Below are 17,425 nucleotides of genomic sequence, written 5' to 3' on the forward strand. Positions count from 1 at the left end.
ATAAAACATTTCATGCCTTGTTAGAATACATTGAATGGTGATGTTTCTCAAATGCTTCTTTCTGGTTTTTGTTTGTTTTGTAACAAAGAGAAATGAAATTACTAATAACATAATTTTTACTTACCTACCCTAGAGAATTATTTAATGTGAATCTCTTGTAGTCCTATGTTCAAAATATTTTTTGTGGAGTAACATTTTTCTTATAAATGTAAGTTATACAATAGAGCTAAACTTAAACAATAAAAATATTTAAGGATATCACTGGAAAAAGCAAAAAGTAGTATATAATGATGAATGTTTTAGTGATTGAACCAATATTTTCTGATGTAACCTAACTTAATTCCTGAATAAGGAGAGGTGAATACTTACTATGCTAAGTTTCCTCTGCATGCAAAGATATAAACTCATAGGATGTGAGAAAAAAACAAGTCAGTATTTTAAAAAAAGAAAAAAGCAGCTTTATTGAAATATACTTCATACACCCTAGGATTAACTCATCTAAAGTTAAAGTGTACGATTCAGTATTTTCAGTTATGCAGCTATCACAACAATCGGTTTTAGAACATTTTCTTCACCCCAAAAAGAAACCCTATTTCCAAGAGTAGTTACTCTCATCTCCCCTTCTCCCTAGCTTCTGGCAATCACAAATCTACTTCCTGTCCATGGATTTACCTATTTTGGAAATTTCATATAAATGGAATCATACAATATATGGTCTTTTGTGACTGGCTTCTTTCATTTCTAAGCATAATGTTTTCAGTGTTGGTTTTCATTATTGGTTCATAATGTTTTCAATATTAGTTCAAAATGGCATTTCCCATTTGGGGGATTTTTTTTTTTTTTTAAGAATGTGTTAGCATTTCCCTGATGACTAGTGATGTTGAGCATTTTTTCATGGCTTATAGGCCACTTAGAGTCAAGTCACCCAGCGGTGGAGCTAGAATTTAAAACCAGGGTTTATGCCTGTTACTCTGAGTGAAGTGGACCAAGTGGACAATTTTGAGAGACTGTGTACAAGACGGGGAGTGGATTGTTGGCATGTGGGTGACATGAAACAAGGGAAAGTCAGTGTAGTCATGCCAGGTCTCTCCTTTGTCCAAGGAAGCCAGATATCTAGACTTTTTATCTCCTACCTCTTGTTTTTAAATGTTGACAGTGGCAACTGGTTCAGTTAAAAACAACTAAAGCAAAAATGATTCTATTTGTGCAAAGGACTGGATCTATAACCTGACTTTACATTGTCCCAAAAGTCTTAGAATTAGATAGTTAAAATGTGCTTCTTCCTTTAATAAAACTACAGTCAAATGTAATTCACAGTGATATATAAATGTAAAAAAAGAAATAGGAAGAATAGAGATCCAACTAAAAAAAGAAAAAAATGGTTTAAATAACTTACTGGCCATTTGTATATCTTCTTTGGAGAAATATCTGTTCAGATCCTTTTCCCATTTTTAATTTGGATTATTTTTCTTTTTATCATTGAGTTATGCAAATTCTATATATATTCTGGATCCAAGTCCCAAATCTTATGATTTGCAAAGATTTTCTCTCATTCTGGGAGTCTTTTCTTAGTGGTATCCTTTGAAACATGTTTGTGTATATTAGTTACACATCATGAAATTTTTGAATTAAAAATCAGCAAATGAATGGATAAAGAAGATGTGGCATATATATACAATGGAATATTACTCAGCTATAGAAAGGGATGAGATGGAGCTATATGTTATGAGGTGGATAGACCTAGAGTCTGTCATACAGAGTGAAGTAAGTCAGAAAGAGAAAGACAAATATTTTATGCTAACTCACATATACGGACTCTAAAAATGGTACTGATGAACTCAGTGACAAGAATAAGGACGCAGATGCAGAGAATGGACTGGAGAACTCGAGGTTTGGGAGGGGGCGGGAGGTGAAGGGGATGCTGAGACGAAGCAAGAGAGTAGCACAGACATATATATACTACCAACTGTAAAATAGATAGCCAGTGGGAAGTTGTTGTATAACAAAGGGTGTTCAACTTGAGTATGGAAGATGCCTTAGAGGACTGGGAGGGGGAGGATGGGGGGGACTCGAGGGATCGTGAGGGGGGGAGTCGAGGGAGGGAGGGAATACGGGGATATGTGTATAAAAACAGATGATTGAACTTGGTGTACCCCCCCAAAAAAAGTAATAAATGAAAAAAAAAATCATTGCTAATATTAAAAAAATATTTTATGGCAATACTTTCGATTATGTTCTTTATATCCAAAATTTCTTTTTTAAATAATTTAAACATATAAGTTACAAATACATATACACAGGCAGATCTTTCATGTAACAGAAATAAAAATTAATATTTAGTTCCAAAATACTGTTAAATTCTAATAGATATTTTAGCATTCCCGTTAAAATTGAAAATGAAAATACAGATACTAGTAAATAACTTAAGATGTGTTTAAATGTTTAAAAAAATTCTTAATGTGCCAACAACTATGAGAATTATTCAGTTTCCTTTAAAATTATATGGAGCATTGGGGAAGAATTCAGAATCTAAAAGTTGAACTGCTTAATTAGAAGTTGTCTTAGGGATGTTGGATAGAATTTTCAAAGTTCTTTAACCTAGATTTTTTAACTCAGTTAAAGTTCAAATGAAATAACATTATGAGTAGAGTAATAAATTACAGAATGTAATATCAATAGTTTGGGGGTTTTGTTTACCATTAAATAGTAAGTAACAGTAATTTAGAAAGGGTAAAAAACTGAGTTTTTAAACAAAGATCTGTACAATTGTATTTAATTCAATTATGTTTACAAACATATTGTGACTACTTACTGTGTTATGTAACACTGAGTAATATCAGATGTCATTGTTGGCAACTGGAAGGGGCTTTATCACAAGAGTCTGTTAACAAATGAGAGAAATGATAAATGAGAGGAGCTGAAGATAAAAAAAAATGCTTATTACTTTCTATGTTCTTTATATCCTTTACCAAGAAAGTTTTGGGAGATTAAACACTAGGTTTCATACTTACAGGTAGTATGTGGGGTAGGAGAGTGGCAAGAATTGATCCATTTTGATTGCAGAAAACAAAGGCCACTTCTGACAGGAGCCAGAGGAACAGCGTGTGGTATCGTGGCAAGGAGATTAGCCTCAAAGGCAGACAGATCTGTACTTTCTGTTGTGGCTCTACTGCTTATTAACCATTTTATCTTGGACCAGTTGTATAATATTTTCCATTTTCTTATGTTTAAAAATGGAATAATAATTCCTGTCTTATTAAATTGTTATAAAGCTTAAGTAAAAATTAGTGAAAGCATCTAGCACTGTAGTTTGTACTCATTAAATATCTCATACTACTCTTTAGTGACAGTGGGGAAAAAACTTTTTTCCTTCTCTGAACTTTATTTTGGTGTTTTTAAGTGTGTTACAAGTCAGGTAGCAGTGAAACTGCTGGGAATGCAGTCATGTTGTGGCTATTGCATAGCAGCCTCATTGCTCCACTTATTTCATAGATCCAAACGTTCATGTTGAGTGGATTTTATTTGTGAGGATGAAACAGATACTATTTTAGGGAGAAAAATAATTTAAGACTTGTTATGATTATTTAATATTGACCTTTCTATGGTATAAAGCATTTATCTATATTAAAAGCCATATTAAATATGTAAAAAATCACCTAATTTCTTAATATCAAGAAATCGCTGTAAGAGTTAAGCATCTAGTATTTTGGTACATTTTTTATTTTAACATGCTGCACAGTCCAAAAAAGAATGAGTAAATGAAGTTATTTTAAATGCTCACGTGTATGATGGGACTATATTAACTTACTGGAGATATGAATGTGCGAGATAACCTCAGTCTGCAAGAACTTGTAGTTAGTTGGAGAGCCTTATATTACAAGATAAAAAAGTGAAATAGACAACAATACAAATTGCCCAGTACTTTAAAATTTCATTTTCTTTACAGTAAATTTGTTTTAATTTTATAGTCCATATATAATATTTATAGTCTCTATAGCACAGAGGGCAATAGTGTGTTTAGCCCAGAATGCCACTGATAACTAATTAATTCATTCAGTGTTATTGGTATAAACTAAATAAAAGTAATAAAGGGAGATGGAAAAAAGATTATAGAAAGAAAGAGGAAAATGTAGGTTGGTGGGGGCTGGGTATGGTAAGTAGAGAAAAGAAAAAAGGTGTATTTGATGGGAAATGTAGAATATGCTTCAGGTGTCATTAGAATCTTATGAGCCTTAGAAATCAGAGGTTGCATTAAAACCCATCTAGTTGGGAAAATAAAGCACAAAATGATTTGAAATATCATGATAGAACATTTAAAATGTGGTTCCTGATTCATAAGCCACTACAGTCACGACCTTCTGACTTTTAAACAAATACAGTATATGAATTTGTCATTATGTTAAATCATCTTAGTAAAATAAAACAACACATTCTGTATTTTTGTTTTAGTGTCTTTACAAGATATAACAATGAGAAAAGCTTTCCGAAGTTCTACAATTCAAGATCAGCAGCTTTTCGACCGCAAGACTTTGCCTATTCCATTACAAGAGACATACGATGTTTGTGAACAGCCTCCACCTCTCAATATACTCACTCCTTACAGGTCAGTAGGCTAATAAATAAGAAGACCAATTATTTATCTCAGACTTCAAGTTCAAATAGGTAACAATCTACCTTTAAGTGCTAAATCTCCAAATATTTTTTACTTCACGGGACTCCTGACCAATGCAGAGAACCGTCCTTATCCACCACCTTTAGAAAACCTTTGCTTTATTCACTATGAGTTCCCAAGGTTCTGGCATACAAAAGACAAGACTCATTCAAAGGAGTTGTTTTAACAAGTGTTTTTAGGAAAAACCAATGGCAAACATTAATATGAAGAGACAGGAGTTGTTAACTGTCTTTTTAATTTAATTTCTAATTAGATGAAAAAGGAAAAATAGAGTTCAAAATCCCACCACGTTAATAAAATGTTGTTTTTTTCTTGTTCTTGTCTACTCTTGATCTTTGCAATTAAATTTCTGTGTAATGAACATGTAGTATCTGTTTTCAAATTTTTTTTACCATTAAAAAAAAATCTGGAGTTATTCAGCCTTTCTTTGGAGTCTTTCATATGAATTGTTAAACGGGTAATTTAAGAGGCACAACATGTATCTTGAATAAAATGGTATTTGGGTAGTTATATGAAACACTTTGTCATTATGCAAGTCATTGGGTATAACTGTTACTATTAGAATGACTATTTGGTGATTTTTTTGGATTTGTAAGATGATAAGTAAATTAGAGTATTGGCAGAAACCCTGTATAGTTTCTCTATTCTGGTATCCTTTCAGGCTTTTATCTTTGGCAGGATCATTATAATGGAATTTCCCACAGGACTTATAGAAAAGTAGGTATTCAGCAGAAATTAGGGTTGAAAATTGTCCAGTTGTGCTTTAAATTATTAACACCACCTCTGAAAAACTTCTGGTTTTCTGTTTTCCTTAGTTTCCTGTCTGATTTTTGAGAAATATTCTATTGGGGCCCATTCTCATTTATTTTGCCAGTATTTTTACACATGCTATATTTTGTTAATGTAAGAGGAAACAATTTTAGTAAAATTATTTATATTCTGGTTGCCTCTCTAAGTCTTACTAATGTATATTTTAATTGATATTTTATACTTCAGAGATGATGGTAAAGAAGGTTTGAAGTTTTATACCAATCCTTCATATTTCTTTGATCTATGGAAAGAAAAAATGTTACAAGATACAGAGGATAAGAGGAAGGAAAAGAGGAAGCAGAAGGTATTACAAGAAATTCAAAAAATTGAAGTTAGTTTTCATGTATTTGTGTTTTGTTGCATATGTGGAATGTTATTAATTCTGTACTTTGACAGTTTTATGTTATTTCATCCGTATAGTCAAATACTGTGTCTTTATAACCACACACAAAGAGCACAGTCTAATGGGGAGCAAATGAACAATTAGGTTATATATAATATGGTGTGATAAGTGCTATAACAGAGGTATGCATGGAGGGTTTAAGTAGCACAGAATAACACCTGCTTTAGGGAGGATGGGGCTAAACACTTCAGCAAAGCTTATGATGAATCTTGAAGAGCAAATAAGAATTTAATGGACCAGGGAAGAGAAAGGCATTCTGCTGAAAGGGAACAAAGGAATATTGCACAGATATTGGTAAAGTGGATTAAGTTAATATTTTCCTACCACAGAGCATATCCTAAATGTTCTGGGAAAGGTTATAACGTTCTCACTAAATTCCTGTCATCTGTCTGCTGTATTGTCATTTTCTGCTTTCTAATAAAATTCACTTGGATTTGTTTTATTCCATGTTAATGAGAACTAAAAATACAGAAGGAGGAAGCAAAATTGGATTTAGGCAGAATTATGAAGGTGGCAGAGTTTCTCTTTATCATCCGTCTGTTCCTCCTGTAGCTCTCTCTGCCCTCCTCGCTGTTCCACATCATGCTTACATGTTATTATTTTCTGCACTAGACAATGTACCAGTGTTCTAGCCAGAGTTTTCAAACTGGTGACTGGTAGCCCAGACTATGCTTGCAAGCAGTTTTGTTTGACGAACACAGTGTTTTTTAAATTTTTGAACTGGAATGATTTAGATGGACATACCCATCTAGTTCACTGCAGGCCTCATCTTAGATATATCTGACTCTTTTCATTCATGTATGTTACCTGCTTGGCCCCTTTGGTTCCTTTCTATACCTTTTCTCCCACAGTTTGAATCACTTTTTGTTTTATTTTTCAAATACCCTATTTTCTGTTAAGTCACACAGTTATTATGGTTTAATTGGGTAATTGGATTTTTTTTTTAACATATCAGCTAGCTAATTAGTCACTTCTCAGATAACATAGTAAATTCTCAGGTTTTAGCTAGAGGTAGACAGTGCATTAATATTAGAAATTTCACTCATTATAGCAAAAACTAATAATGTGGGAGCAGAGTTGATTAATCTTTTTTCATCTGAAAGGACTGTCTGGCCTCAAGTTTTATTACTTAGACATATTATTTTATCTGATACATCAGTTCCAGTTAGAGGTTAAAAAAGCATTCGAAAGTGGGATTACAAGCAAACTAGCTAAGATTTAACTCAATGCACAAATGAACTGTCTGTCTTACTTTTACTATATTATGATGACATTGTCTTTTTCAATATTGATGTTAGAATTCTATTTTGATTGTTATAACTTCTTTTTAAAAACGTAGTACTTCAGCATTTGGCTTTGTTTCAATACATCTGTTATAGCAGAAAAATCTAGATCGTCCTCATGAACCAGAAAAAGTGCCAAGAGCACCTCATGACAGACGGAGAGAATGGCAGAAGCTGGCCCAAGGTCCAGAGCTGGCTGAAGATGATGCTAATCTCTTACATAAGCATATTGAAGTTGCTAATGGCCCAGCCTCTCATTTTGAAACAAGGTTTCTTTTCTTTTGTTTGTTTTTTTAACAAAATTAATGATAAAACACTGGCTTTATTTCTAATATCTATGTCTAAGTCTTAGGTCATGAACTGTTGAATTGACAGACCCTGTTCTATAAGTATTGAGATGATTTTGAAACCCTGACTACTGTGAGCCTACTGAAGTCTGATCTTGGTCAGATCATTTTCGTACCTGGACTTCAGTTTTGTCATCTCTAGAAAGAAGTGATTGGAGTAGATGATCTTCAGCATTGTTTTAGCTTTCATATGAAGTCTCAGCTCCCTCTCAGTAGAGTCTGTTAGAATTTCATAAGAGAGTAATGGGGTCTAGATTTTTTTTTGAAGTATTATTGATTCACTGCATATAAAATAGGAGTTCAAAAAGGGTTGTATTTTATTCCTTTTTCTTTCCCCTGATTTCCTTTCTATGCCACATCTGCCACCTCAGGTATATCAGGACTTTCAAACAAAGTTACTCATCCCCTGTTGCAGAGGTATACCACAGGTCCTTTTCCTTTCTCAGTAGCCAGGGGCCCTATCTAACATGCAACCCTATTAAACATTATACTCTCATCTCTCTGTGAAGAAATTTGTGTACAGTTGATTATAGTTATTATTATATATTTTATAGTTACTGATTTTTGAATAGAAAAGAACTTAAGACTTTCTTTTGAATAATATACGTAAATTATCAGGTCATAAGTGTAAATTATCTTGGCCTGTTTTAGGAGTAATATGCATATAAGGTACTATCTATATGCAGTACTGAAAGAATTGATTTTTTTTTAAATTAATAATCTATAGACACACATTTCTAATCACTGTTAAGTGATTGAGGTATTGAGCTGGCCCAATAGTGTAAATATAATAATTAACTTGCCTTGTACATATCTTTTAAATCCAACTTTGTCCCCAGCTTGCATTATAGTCAGTAAATATTTATAAGTCTTCACATGCTCAAAGTATATAAAACTTTGCTTAAATCTGACTTGCGGCATATGTTATTACGTTACTCAGCTGTTTTCTGAGTACCCTAGCACCTTTGAAAACAGCAAAAAGACAAAAACAATGTAGTTAGCCATCTCTGTGCTACTAGTATCAGGGAGACCTGTCTCCCTTGGGCATGAAACACTTGGAAGTCATTTACGTTTGAAAGAACAACAGAATATTCTGGTGGTAGAAAATTCCAGTTTTCATACTTAGCTTTTTGTCATTGGCATCTTATTATAAAGAAAAAAATTAGAGGCAGATAGCTTTGAACACAGTTTCCTAAAAGTTAATTATTTTCTTATTTATCAGATTATAAATGTAATATTTTTCACCCTTGTGAATTGAATTAATATTATATTATAAAATAATAAAATAACTGAAGGTCATCACAATAACCTGAATCAGCAAGGAAAGGTTGCAGTGTGAGCAGCATTCTGTGTTTTAAAAGCAGGATGAATGCAGTAAATTTCTGAAAGAAGCTTCATAAAAGTAGTTAACATATTGGCACTCAAAGGATAAACTTTAAATATCTCATGTAGAACACTTTACCAATAATTCAAGAAAAGCACACTGATATTGTGTTATTTTTTTAGACCTCAGACATATGTGGATCATATGGATGGATCTTATTCACTTTCTGCCTTGCCATTTAGTCAGATGAGTGAGCTTCTGACTAGAGCTGAGGAAAGGGTCTTGGTCAGACCACATGAACCACCTCCACCTCCACCAATGCATGGAGCAGGAGATGCGAAACCCATACCCACCTGTATCAGGTATGTTGGAACAAGCACATGATGTTTTATTTCTGATGTTGGTAACCTTTTTCTTTAAAGCCCGGTATAATAAATAGTTTTGACTTTAGGACATATGGTTTCTGTCACAACTACTCACCTCTGCCATTGTTGAAAGACAGCAGCATGGGCTATACATAAACAAATGAATATGTTTGTGTTTCAACAAAACTTTATTTACAAAAACGGGGATCGCGTCAGATTTGGCCCATGGGATACAATTTGCCAGCCTCTGATAAGAGCTGACACATTCTCTAGGGAAAATTTAGCTAATGATAATTTACTTTAAAGATTAAAGTGTGTTTTGTTTTATTACAGCTTTGTTATCAAGCACATGATGTGCAAGATATTAATAAAAATTAAGAACTTTTGGTATGTGGTTAGGGACAAAGAAATGGGAACCAAAGATTTGATTATAAATGTTAATTTGATATTGGGGAAATACTTTAAGAATTTGAGAGAGAATAGGCAATTGCTTATAGTAATCTTTTAGTAAAGCTTTTTGAAGTTTCATTTTGTCTACTGTTATCCACATTATAAATTTTTTTAATAGAGAAATAGAGATCAGCTTTACAATTTTCAGTTAAAAAAAATCAACTTTATATCACTGACTCATTTGATGTTCTATCTTCAGAAAGGAAGAGGGCCATAAATTTCCTTTTGTGGTTTGTAATTAGTTGTCATTGATTTAACTGAAATGACACATGATGAGTCTTAATAGCTTCAATACAAATACAGTATTGTTTTGGCCACAGGTATTGCTACAAATGTTGTCATATGATAAATGTTGAATCATTATGAAGACTCATCACAGTGTAAAATTGAGCATTTTATTTATCAAAGTAAGCGTAAAATGCTTGAGTGGTTATGAAAGTTGCATGAGAGGATGAGACCATTTAGAATATTATAAATCAAAGCACCATGTATTAATTTTCTTGTTAGTGTACTTTTAGTTCTCATTTCATTCTAAATATTGCTGAAGAATTTTTAATTTTTATAGGAACATGTTAATGCATCTACCTTTATATAATTACTGGTAGCCATTTATATTTTGTATGGTTAGTTTTTTCTCTTTAAATAACTTGCTAGGATCTCTTTATCATTTCAGTTCTGCTACAGGTTTGATAGAAAATCGTCCTCAGTCACCAGCTACAGGCAGGACACCTGTGTTTGTGAGCCCCACCCCCCCACCTCCTCCACCGCCTCTTCCATCTGCCTTGTCAACTTCTTCATTAAGAGCTTCAATGACTTCAACTCCCCCCCCACCAGTACCTCCCCCACCTCCACCTCCAGCCACTGCTTTGCAAGCTCCAGCAGTACCACCACCTCCAGCTCCTCTTCAGATTGCCCCTGGAGTTCTTCACCCAGCTCCTCCTCCAATTGCACCTCCTCTAGTACAGCCCTCTCCACCAGTAGCTAGAGCTGCCCCAGTATGTGAGACTGTACCAGTTCATCCACTCCCACAAGGAGAAGTCCAGGGGCTGCCTCCACCCCCACCACCGCCTCCTCTGCCTCCACCTGGCATTCGACCATCATCACCTGTCACAGTTGCAGCTCTTGCTCATCCTCCCTCTGGGCTACATCCAACTCCATCTGCTGCCCCAGGTCCCCATGTTCCATTAATGCCTCCATCTCCTCCATCACAAGTTATACCTGCTTCTGAGCCAAAGCGTCATCCATCAACCCTACCTGTAATCAGTGACGCCAGAAGTGTACTTCTGGAAGCAATACGAAAAGGTAATTTTCTCAAGAGCCATTAAAAAGCATTGCAGTAGTAGCATTAGAATCCTTCTAAATATTTGAGACAATAATATTTTCTTCATTTATAAAATTTTAGGTGATCATGTTTTTGTACAAATGGTCTTTAGAAAGTAAAGCTATGTTCAATTTATATTTTAAATCATTTTCAAGAAAATGTCACAATCATTTTATTTTCATACTTAGTAGGAATTCTTAAAATGCTTATTGAATGAATGAGAAATTAAAAGTATCAGACTTAAATGTTATAGAAAATTTAGTTAAAACCTTTGTAAATATTACATTTAATATGTATATTAACTCCTTTTAAAATGGTAGTTTCTTCAGTGTTAAGGCTGCCCATTTGGTGTATAAGTGACATTTGCTTTACCAATACCTTTAAAGGATTAAGTTTCCTATCTTAGTAACAAAGGAACGACCTGTCACATTCAATTATTTATTCAGCCAACATGTCCTACTATATGCCAGGCACTAACAGTATAGAATGAATAATAGTGCCTTTCTCTCAAGTACTGGGGAGAATAAAGCCACAGAAAATATGCTCAACAGTGTTTAATTTATTTGACCATAAAGGTAACAAACAAAAGAAATGTATCACCTGGTTAACTTTAGGAGATGGTGAGTAGGTAAGCACAGTAGATCATAATGGCTGAATATAGACATCCGCCAGGGTATGTGGTAAGTTTCATCAAATCTTCAAATTCTTTTTAATAGATCTTACTTTTTATTTTCCTGTTGCTATTTATCATGTGTATTTGATTTTATTAGATTAATAATATCTAATGATATCTAGTATTTTGTATTTTGTTTTACAATCAATGGTTTGGATTTACTATATCAGGTATTCAGCTACGAAAAGTAGAAGAGCAGCGTGAACAGGAAGCTAAGCATGAACGCATTGAAAATGATGTTGCCACCATCCTGTCCCGCCGTATTGCTGTGGAATATAGTGATTCAGAAGATGATTCAGAATTTGATGAAGTAGATTGGTTGGAGTAAGAAAAAATGCATTGATAAATATTACAAAACTGAATGCAAATGTCCTTTGTGGTGCTTGTTCTTTGAAAATGTTTGGTCATTCCAGTGTTTTGCTTTCTTTTCCTTAAGGTAAATAAACCATTTCCTCTATAATTTTTGATTTCTAAGAAAAATATTAGCATACATTTCAAACTAAATGTTTTACAGTGGCTTATCTATTTTTATTTTTCCCTGAAAAGACACCATTTGGTCAAATAAACCACTAAGTATTAAGCATGGACAGCTGTTGTTAGAGTAGTGGATTCAGTTTTTTGATATATCTTAATTGTGCACTTTGTGAATTTTAATTTAAAGAAAGCAACTGAGATTAAAAATCTTGAGGGCAGCTGTATCTATTAATGAGCCTTATTCCATTTCCTGATGTTTTAAAAGAAGAAACACTGCCTTGATTATATGAATACACTCAGAAAGTACTTTTAGCTTGTAGTATTGAATTCTCTTAAAGGAATGCTTGGATTTTTTTTAATTATTGTTTTATTGTTTTAAAATACTTGCCTTATTTGAATGTTTAGCAGTATCCCCTTCCTACTTATATATTGTGTGGTACAATTTTGCTTGCCTATAAGAGTTTAAAAAATTTCCATGTGAAATACTCTGACATAAACCATGTAACTTACATAACTGTTAAGAATAACAGTCTGATTTAATAAATGGTTCATTTTAAAGGTTCATGGGTGTTTCCTCTTTGAATAAAACTTTCTGATAGTTTATCAAATAATATAAGGTAGGCTCTAAATTGTCAATGAAAACTACTTAAGCTGTATAACTGCCTCTTAATTGTACAGACTCATATTGTCTGGTGTGTAAAGTAGCTTTTCTGTCATTTTATCCCTAAAGTCAAAAAATCAGTATTTTTCAACTACTTATGCTCTTAAATTAAAATCTCAACTTGCTCGCTAATTTTAGCACATCTTGACTTCAATTTAACAGCATTCTGAAAATTATGTTTCACAAGGATAAATTAGTTATTAATGTTTACACAGTCCAGATTCAGGGATGGAGGAGAAGCAGCATCAACATCACATTGTTTAGTATGAAGAAAAAACTAAATGAGGTTTTGGTAGTTTGACTGTAATCTTCATCCTTGCTTCTGTCCTGTCAGTGGAGGGATTCCTCTATCCCAGCTACTCCCATCAAGAGAGATGGGTTCTGTTCGCACCCTCTTTGAATCTGAGTGTCCCTGAGACTTGTTTTGGCCAAAAGCATGTGGAAAAAGTAAGCTCAGCCCAGCCCGCTAGAAGTTCAGAAACCTCATGCAGAGAGCTATCCCAAGTGAGGCCAACTTAGACCAGCCAATTGCAAGCTCACCTGGTGGCTGACTGTAGACAGATGGGCAAGCCTAGCTAAATTAGCCCAGCCCAGAAGAACTGTTCATCTGAGCTATAAATTCATGAGTAAAAGTAAATGTTTATTGTCTAACACCTAAGTTTTGAGATAGATTATTTTGCATAGCATTGTGGCAATAGAGCTGATACATGAGGTCATTGGTAACTTGCTAATTTGAGGGTTATTTAGGCAGTTAACTAATGATCTGTAATCCTTGTAGAAGAGGAATGATGAACTTTCTCCTGTAGCAATACAGTTTGGACATAAAAAACATTTCCTAATGGCTTTAATAACAAGCTTTGCTTTACTCTTTGGGGTAGATTTGCCTAGAGACCTGGAACAAGAAATTAGATAGCCATTTGAGTTTCCTTCTCACCTTACAAAACTGTATATTGTTGAATTTAACTCAAGAAAATATGCCACAATTTAAAGTTTGTCTTTCCAAATGTGCTTATGGTCAAAAGGCAGTAGCTAGCAGAAAGTTTGTAAAGCTCAACTGTGGCCAGGTAACTAAAAAGGAAATGATACTGGTATTGGTGCAGTTAAGGGTGATACAAAAAGAAATGGTTGAAGATATCCTTTTTTCTTTTTTTTAATTTTTATTTTATATTGGAGCATGATTGATTAACAATGTTGTGTTAGTTTCAGGTGTACAGCAAAGTGATTCAGTTATACATATACATGTATCTATTCTTTTTCAAATTCTTTTCCCATTTGGGTTATTACAAAATATCGAGCAGCATTCCCTGTGCTATACAGTAGGTCCTTGTTGGTTATCTGTTTTAAATACAGCAGTGTGTACATGTCAATCCCAAACTTAATAATAGAAGTGGATCTGTTGTAAAGCCTGGCAATATATATATCCCAAATAGTTTATTATAGTTGTTTTTTGTTTGTTTTTCAGAACATTCCTAGAAGATAAGAAAGTGCCCACAGACTGAAGAGGCCATGAATGTAGTATTTATTTTAAAATCAAAATAACCTTTCAGTCTAGTATTCAGCTTACCTTGCTGAGAGGCTTTTGGAGCAAATCATTCAGTAGTTAATTTTAATACCCTAAGAAGAATGAAAGTTACTGGGTAATGACTAATTTTTTTTCTTATTGAATTATGTTACTGTTCCACAAGGTCGTGCATAAGCATAGAGTCAGAAAAAATGAATTACATTTCAAGGAGAAATAATTGGCTTCACTTATGGTTGAAGTCATCCATTTACCTCCATGTTACCAAATCCAATAAACACTCTTTAGCCCTTAACTTATTTGATCTTTATATTCTGTATATACTCCACCTCTTTGAAACTGTCAGTCCCTCTGGCTTTTTTCTTTTCGTGTGTGTGACACTGTTCCTTCCCATTCCCAATAATGGTACGACAGAAGAAGGGGAGGGAAATATTTAGCAGCAGTGGAATTTGGGATGAAATGCAGTCATTATGGAGGGAAAGGAAGTGTGTCTATAACTTTTGCTAAGTAAGGGATATTTGTAAGGCATTTTAAGCTATAACTACTACTTTTCATAATTTATAACCTATTTGACTTCTCAAACATTTTCATATTATAAATATGTATTAAAGATAAATAAGAAAAGTGTTCATTTCAGCTGTGTTCTGTAAATTATGAAACACTACCCTTTATTTCCACTTTTAAAAAGCCTTATCCTTTTTCTTCAACAACAATCTCACATCCATATTTTCATGAAATCTTCTCAGGTCACCACAACTACAGTTCATATTCCTTTTCAGTTTCTCTAATTCTTTTATAGGCTTTCTTCAAGTGATACTTAAGCCATTTTGCATCACAGTTATTAACTATTTGAGCTTACCAAATAGATTACTCACAAGACAGCAGGGGCCTTGTCTTAAACAGACAACTCACAGTATCTCTTCTTGTTAACAGGTTCAGAAATATCTCCTTTTTTGTTCTGTTCACTAAGGCGCTTAAAATCATATCTTCCTAAACACTGCTCCTGCTTTAAAAAGTTTCCCCTGCTGATCTCAGTAATAGAATTGACATAAAACTAGTCCTAGCTTCATAAAAATTCCGTGTGTGTGTGTGTGTGTGTATGTGTGTGTGTGTTTGTAATTTAAGTTGGAAAGCATAGAATCACCTCTTCTGGTCAAAAGGCGAAAGTTATTAATATTTCTGTAGTAATTTATTAAAGGAGAGAGCAAAATGATCAAGTATTTTAATTTAATGGGAATTCTCATAAGTGACTTTCAAAACATAGCTTTGACTTTGACTTTAGTAAGCATACTGCTGCTGGGGGTTTTTTTTGTTTTCACTGTACAGCATTTATCTTGACCCCAGCTTTTTTTTTTTTTTAAACTACCTCTCTAAACTGAAGCAAGTGTAAATTATTCAAAGCTTCTAAATAGTTCAGTAAATTCCTTTTGGAATTCATGATCTCTATGTTATCTACTTAATAAAAATGCAAATAAACCAATGCAGGATGTTAATCATGCAATATCAGGATTTAAAGATGGCTTTGCTGCATTGAACTAATGAGAATGAAATATCAAATTATGGTATTTCTAAATTGTGTCATGTAACTGTAACTAATAGAAATCGTCTTACTGAAGCCAAACAGAAGGCATTAGAACCCTTGTAATACAAAGAATAAGTCTTTCCCTCCCTTTATTCATGGCTGTACTAAGAACAAATTTATTTATGTTCTCCATGACTTGGCTGTAGAATGCATCAGTAATCTCTGTTGCTTTTCAAGCCTGACAACCAGGCTCTGAATAAAGAATGAATACCAGCCTTGAATGAACATTTCAGGCACTTTTTTTTTTTTACAGACGAGTTATCAATACCTTTTTCTCATTATTGTAAGGCCAGCTGCCCTGACTTTTTTTCTTTAGAAAAAGAAATTTAAACACAACTGAGCACGTATTAAAGTCATTTTTTCTTAGGATATTTATACTCTCTTGTTTTTCCTATAATAGATAAATTTGTTTAGTGATAATGATTTTGAATATTTTATAGTCTATATAAATGTGTTCCTTGTGTATGTGTTTGTGTAATACTCAAAGACTTCATGATAAATTTCTTATTTATCCATCCTGCCTTTAGGCTAGCTGTTTTCAATACTACTTTTTTGATATAGGACATTGATGTCTCCAGGAGTAATAAAATTATGCCTTTCTGGCCTGGAAACAATATAAAAGACACAAGAGTCATTAAATCACAATCTGTCTTCTATTGTAACAGCTTCCAATATTACTTAAAAGTGTCTGTTTCATTCTTACCTGTGAAAGCCATGAAATGTTATACTTCTAACCTTAAAGAAAACCTATAGCAACTTTTTATCTAGACCATACCAGATAAAGGAGCACATCTATTATTAATGGTTTGTTTTTCTTTTTCTTTTCACATTTATTATATTTCTATTTACACAGCAAAAATTTTTGATGCCTGCAGTTACTATGCTGGATGTTGGGAAGAGTGAATAGACAGAGCCCTACTTTCTGAGCATGCAGATAAATTCACAAAGAACAATGAATATTGTGTTAGGGAAGCTCATAGCACAGAGACCAAACCTAGTCTCAGAAGTCAGGAAAGGCCTACAAATGGAAATAATATTTAAAGTTTGAGGTGGCCTAGGCAGGTGAATGTTGAAGTGAGGGTGGACAGTCTCCCAGGCAAAGGAAATAGGTGTGTGGCATGTCTGGAAATGCTTGATGCAAAGCATACAAAGAGTGGAGTAACTAGAAATAAATTAGAAAGGTAAGCAAGAGCAAACCATGAGAAGGTCTTAGGAGCCATGTTAAGGAGCTTGCATTATATTCTGTGGGTGGTAAAACTGAGGAAGTGACATCAAAGTAGCATTTTGGAAAGGTGATTGGCAGCTGCAAAGTGGGAAATGAGAAGTACACTGGAGGTCAAGAGACCAGTCAGGCAGGTACAGTAGATGACAGATAATAATTGGGGGTGAGGGTGACAGAGGAGACAGAAAACAAGATAGGTTCAAGAGATACTTAGGATGTGGAATACACTGGACTTGGTAATTGGAAAGGAAGGAGTCAAGGATAATTTCCAGAGCCCCGGCTTACTGACATAAGGACCATTAAGAGGAAGAGCAATTTT

General features: G+C 33.8%; 1 protein-coding gene across 1 annotated transcript in view; it reads left to right on the forward strand.

Annotated features, from left to right (window-relative positions):
* The window catches only part of WASF1 (WASP family member 1), an 81,798-nt gene extending 69,114 nt beyond the window's left edge, over positions 1–12,684 (forward strand). The window contains exons 4-9 of the mRNA XM_057739091.1: positions 4,450–4,603; positions 5,669–5,786; positions 7,265–7,437; positions 9,022–9,201; positions 10,328–10,956; positions 11,819–12,684. Of these exons, the coding sequence (XP_057595074.1) occupies positions 4,450–4,603; positions 5,669–5,786; positions 7,265–7,437; positions 9,022–9,201; positions 10,328–10,956; positions 11,819–11,976 (1,412 nt within the window). The 3' untranslated portion in view covers positions 11,977–12,684. The remainder of the gene's footprint in view (positions 1–4,449; positions 4,604–5,668; positions 5,787–7,264; positions 7,438–9,021; positions 9,202–10,327; positions 10,957–11,818) is intronic.
* Positions 12,685–17,425: the final 4,741 nt, after the last annotated feature.

This window comes from Hippopotamus amphibius, chromosome 6 (genome assembly GCF_030028045.1).
Source record: "Hippopotamus amphibius kiboko isolate mHipAmp2 chromosome 6, mHipAmp2.hap2, whole genome shotgun sequence".
Taxonomy (NCBI): Eukaryota; Metazoa; Chordata; class Mammalia; order Artiodactyla; family Hippopotamidae; genus Hippopotamus; species Hippopotamus amphibius.